The sequence below is a fragment of the Coregonus lavaretus genome (genome assembly GCF_964263955.1).
Source record: "Coregonus lavaretus genome assembly, chromosome: 13".
In the NCBI taxonomy this organism is placed as follows: domain Eukaryota; kingdom Metazoa; phylum Chordata; class Actinopteri; order Salmoniformes; family Salmonidae; genus Coregonus; species Coregonus lavaretus.
This window is the reverse complement of record NC_140000.1, coordinates 45,712,136-45,716,452: the sequence shown is the minus strand read 5'-3', so window position 1 is coordinate 45,716,452 and position 4,317 is coordinate 45,712,136. Positions and strand designations below refer to the sequence as shown.

At 42.3% G+C, this 4,317-nt stretch overlaps 1 protein-coding gene across 1 annotated transcript in view; it reads right to left on the bottom strand.

Moving 5' to 3' along the window:
• Window positions 1-318: 318 nt before the first annotated feature.
• LOC311140313 (uncharacterized protein) overlaps window positions 319-4,317 on the bottom strand; it is a 41,239-nt gene continuing 37,240 nt past the window's right edge. Inside the window, exon 15 of the mRNA XM_084175319.1 lies at window positions 319-1,600. Coding sequence (XP_084031445.1) covers window positions 1,510-1,600 — 91 coding nt within the window. The 3' untranslated portion in view covers window positions 319-1,509. The remainder of the gene's footprint in view (window positions 1,601-4,317) is intronic.

Here is a 4,317-nt window from a genome sequence, read left to right as displayed (position 1 = left end):
CTATTTGTATTATATTGTATTTTGTAAATTGTGTATATGCTGGGCTCCCTTGGAAAATAGACCTTGGTCTCAATGGAACTCCCTCTTAACCTTTTACTGCTGTGGGCTAAATCAGGGTCACACAGAGTCTTTCTTGGTAGTCTTAAACAAATCTACTGTCCTTTGAAACAAAAGTATACACCTCACACACGGTTATGGGCTTAAAAACGAATAATTTGGCAACATTTTGAGTTTGCATCCAAATATTATACTTCATATACATCACAGAAGACTGAAATATAACAAAACCGTTTGACATAGAAACACCGGATTTCCGTGTAAAAAAAAGAAATAATGTTTATTAATTATGAAAAATAATAACATTCCACCCATGAGGCCACTAGAGGGCGATTTGGTCATTTGACTGCAGGATAGGGCTACAATAAAGGTAAAATAAAAATAGAGCTTACCAAGAAGGGCACAAGACACAAAAACGACAGGCAATATGTGTAGCCCTCTTTGGTACCCTTATTAGGATTTATAGAATTTCTATGACACAGCTACCCAAAAACAGCAATGAATGGTCCGAACAATTCCGTGACCGCCTGTCATAGTGCGTTAATGATTTCCTCCCGACTCTGTCAAGCGTGAGAGACATTAAAGAGAGAACTGCCATATCTAATTTGTAATTTCTTGCTGGACCCTCTCACCTAAAGCTGAGGAAGATGATTGAAAACACATAGGAGATTTAGGTTAGGCCATGCTTCGTTTATTTTATTTTCATAATGCCACATTACTCAGTTACTAAAGCGGTGGAGAGCCATTATATTCACCCCCCCACTCCCCTATCTGAAAAACCCGCACAAAGGTTTGGCATAAATCATGCATTGAATCAATGCTTGATTTGTGCAAAAGTTCGAAGTTGCACCTGCATCTTGCATTTTAGGATTCGGCCCCCCATGAGCAACAATTGTGTATCCCTTGTCTAACTGGAGTCTAAACGTGTTATGTCCCTATTCAGTGCATTACTGATTCAGCATGAACCGCAACTGAAAATCCCTGCATATTTCAGTACCATAGACAGCACCATTCTCAAGCTTAGACACCCAATGCAAAGGGGTAGGCTATTTATAAATGCATATTCCAAAGGGTGTCTCCAAAGCCCATTTGAAGAAATGTCTCAGAAGGTTGACCTTGTTACATGAAAAGTGCTCCCAAGTTACATAAAAAGTAAACTTGTAAAAAACACATCTAAAAAACTGCTTTAAGTGCATTAGCTATCTTTTTAGAAAGGGGTCCCTGGAACCCTGTTACCACAGTGTGTGGTAGGTAATGACAGATAGGGGTCAAGTCTGTGTAGCCGATGACATCACAGGTTGCTGGAGTCATCCAGTGGGTTGGCGATGACCGAGTTGTGGATGAGGACGAAGAGGGGCAGGTACGCCAGGAAGTCCAGCAGGTCCAGGGAGCTGATGTGTCGGAGCTCCTGTTTGATGGCTTCCTCTTGTTCTGGTCGGATGCCCCCGGCCTTTAGCTCCACCAGGAGCTGCTCTGCACTGATACAGCCCTGCTGGGCCACAGCGCCCCCTGTCTGCCCCTCCAGCAGGAACAGGAACAGCTGCTGTAGAGAGACAAACAACATGTCAAAACAGGTGGAAAAAAGAGAGGCCTTTTCAATATGCAACGGTGTGGACTTGGTTTAGTCAAGGCAGAGGTGTGTGTGTGTCGGTCGGTGTGTGCCTCTCCTAGTGTCTCATGTTACATCGGCCTGTTTCTAGTTTTGTATGAGTGCACCTGTTTGCACAGTTAAATGCATTCTAGATAATAATTGGGGGGAGGGGGGTATAATCCTCTGGCAATTAGCCATTTCTACCATCCAGCTCCTGCAGCCCAGTTAACAACCCTATCCCTACCACCAGCTCTATAATTACAAAGCCTTCCTCCACCTAGACCAGGCTCAGTTTCCATACCCATGGCCACATGCTTTCATGTTCCCTATGTGCCTTTCAACGGCCTCGTCGGCCTGCCCTCCCCATTTGAATGCGACGGGCTGCCTTGCCTCTTGTGAATGGCCATCCTATAGCCCTGGTATCTGAGATGAGTAGTAGTGTAGTCTCAGGACTGATTAAAGGGAGGGAGGGGCGGAGCAGCGCGGGAGGTACACCACTGGGCACTTTAATGAGATTAAGGCCCCGTAATCCATGAAAGCGAAAAGGAGCCTCTCTCTCTCTCTCTCTCTCTCTCTCTCTCTCTCTCTCTCTCTCTCTCTCTCTCTCTCTCTCTCTCTCTCTCTCTCTCTCTCTCTCTCTCTCTCTCTCTCTTCTCTCTCTCTCTCTCTCTCTCTCTCTCTCTCTCTCTCTCTCTCTCTCTCTCTCTCTCTCTCTCTCTCTCTCTCTCTCTCTCTCTCTCTCTCTCTCTCTCTCTCTCTCTCTCTCTCTCTCTCTCTCTCTCTCTCTCTCTCTCTCTCTCTCTCTCTCTCTCTCTCTCTCTCTCTCTCTCTCTCTCTCTCTCTCTCTCTATAGATGCACTTGGTTGTTCTGGAAAAAGCTAGTTTTACTAAGCTTTCATTTGAAATGCCCTTCAAAGTGTTTACCAAGTCTTTATTTCACTGTAATTACCCTCCCGGGGCCATGAAAGAGGGAGAGGTACCGCAGGTTGGAAAAGATCTTGTGATGTGAGAGTGAGAGTGATTATGGTAAATGTTAAACTATACTGTACATGGTAAAGATGGCCTTTACAGTTAGGGAGTAAGCAAACATTAATGCCTTCAGAAAGTGGGATTAAAATGGATTTAATTGACATTTGTTTGGTCAGCAATCTATACAAAATACTCAGTAATGTCAAAGTAGAAGAACAATTCTAACATTTGAAAAATAAAACATGTAATATATCTTGATTAGATAAATATTCAACCCCCTGAGTGAATAAATGTTAGAAATCACTTTTAGCAGCGATTACAGCTGTGAGTTTTTCTGGGTAAGTCTCTAAGAGCTTTCCACACCTGGATTGTGCAACATTTGCCCATTATTCTTTTCAAAATTCTTCACGCTCTGTCAAATTGGTTGTTGATCATTGCTAGTCAACCATTTTCAGGTCTTGCCATAGACTTTCAAGCAGATTTAAGTCAAAACTGTAACTCGGCCACTCAGGAACATTCAATGGTGTCTTGGTAAGCAACTCAAGTGTAGACTTGGCTTGGGTTTTTAGGTCATGGTTTCCCAAACTCGGTCCTGGCCTAGCACTACACAACTGATTCAAATAACCAACTCATCATCAAGCTTGATTATTTGAATCAGCTGTGTAGTGCTAGTGTAAAAAACAAAATGTGCACCCAGGGGTGGCCCCAGGACCGAGTTTGGGAAACCATGTTTTAGGTTATTGTCCCTGCTGAAAGGTGAATTAATCTCCCAGTGTCTGGTGGAAAGCAGACTGAAACAGGTTTCCTCTAGGGATTTTGCCTGTGCTTAGCTCCATTCTGTTTTTGTTTTTATCCTGAAAAACTCCCCAGTCCATAACAATTACAAGAATAACCATAACACAATGCAGCCACCACTATGCTTGAAAATATGGTGTGTGGCACTCAGTAATGTACTGTATTGGATTTTCCCCAACCATAACACTTTGTATTCAGGACAAAAAGTTAATTGATTTGCCACATCTTCTGCAGTATTACTTTAGTGCCTTGTTGCAAACAGCATGCATGTTTTGTAATATTTCTATCTGTACAAGCTTCCTTCTTTTCACTCTGTCATTTATGTTAGTATTGTGGAGCAACTACAATGTTGTTGATCCATCTCAGTTTTCTCCTATCACAGCCATTAAACTCTGAACTGTTTTAAAGTCACCATTGACATCATGGTGAAATCCCTGAGCGGTTTCCTTCCTCTCCGGCAACTGAGTTAGGAAGGACTCCTGTATCTTTGTAGTGACTGGGTGTATTGATAAACCATCCAAAGTGTAATTAATAACTTCACCATGCTCAAAGAGATATTCAATGTATTTTTTTTTTTTTACCCATCTACTAATAGGTGCCCTTCGTTGTGAGGCATTGGAGAACCTCCCTGGTCTTTGTGGTTGAATCTGTGTTTGAAATTCACTGCTCGACTGAGGGACCTTACAGAGATGTTAAACGGACCTTACAGAGATGTTAAACATTATTATTGCAGTCCCTGCAACTTATTATGTGATTTGTTAAGCACGTTTTTACTCCTGAACTTATTTAGGCTTGCCATAACAAAGGGGTTGAATCCTTACTGACTCAAGACATTTCAGCTTTTCATTTTTTATTTACTTTTTACAAATTTCGAAAAACATAATTCCACTTTGACATTATGGGGG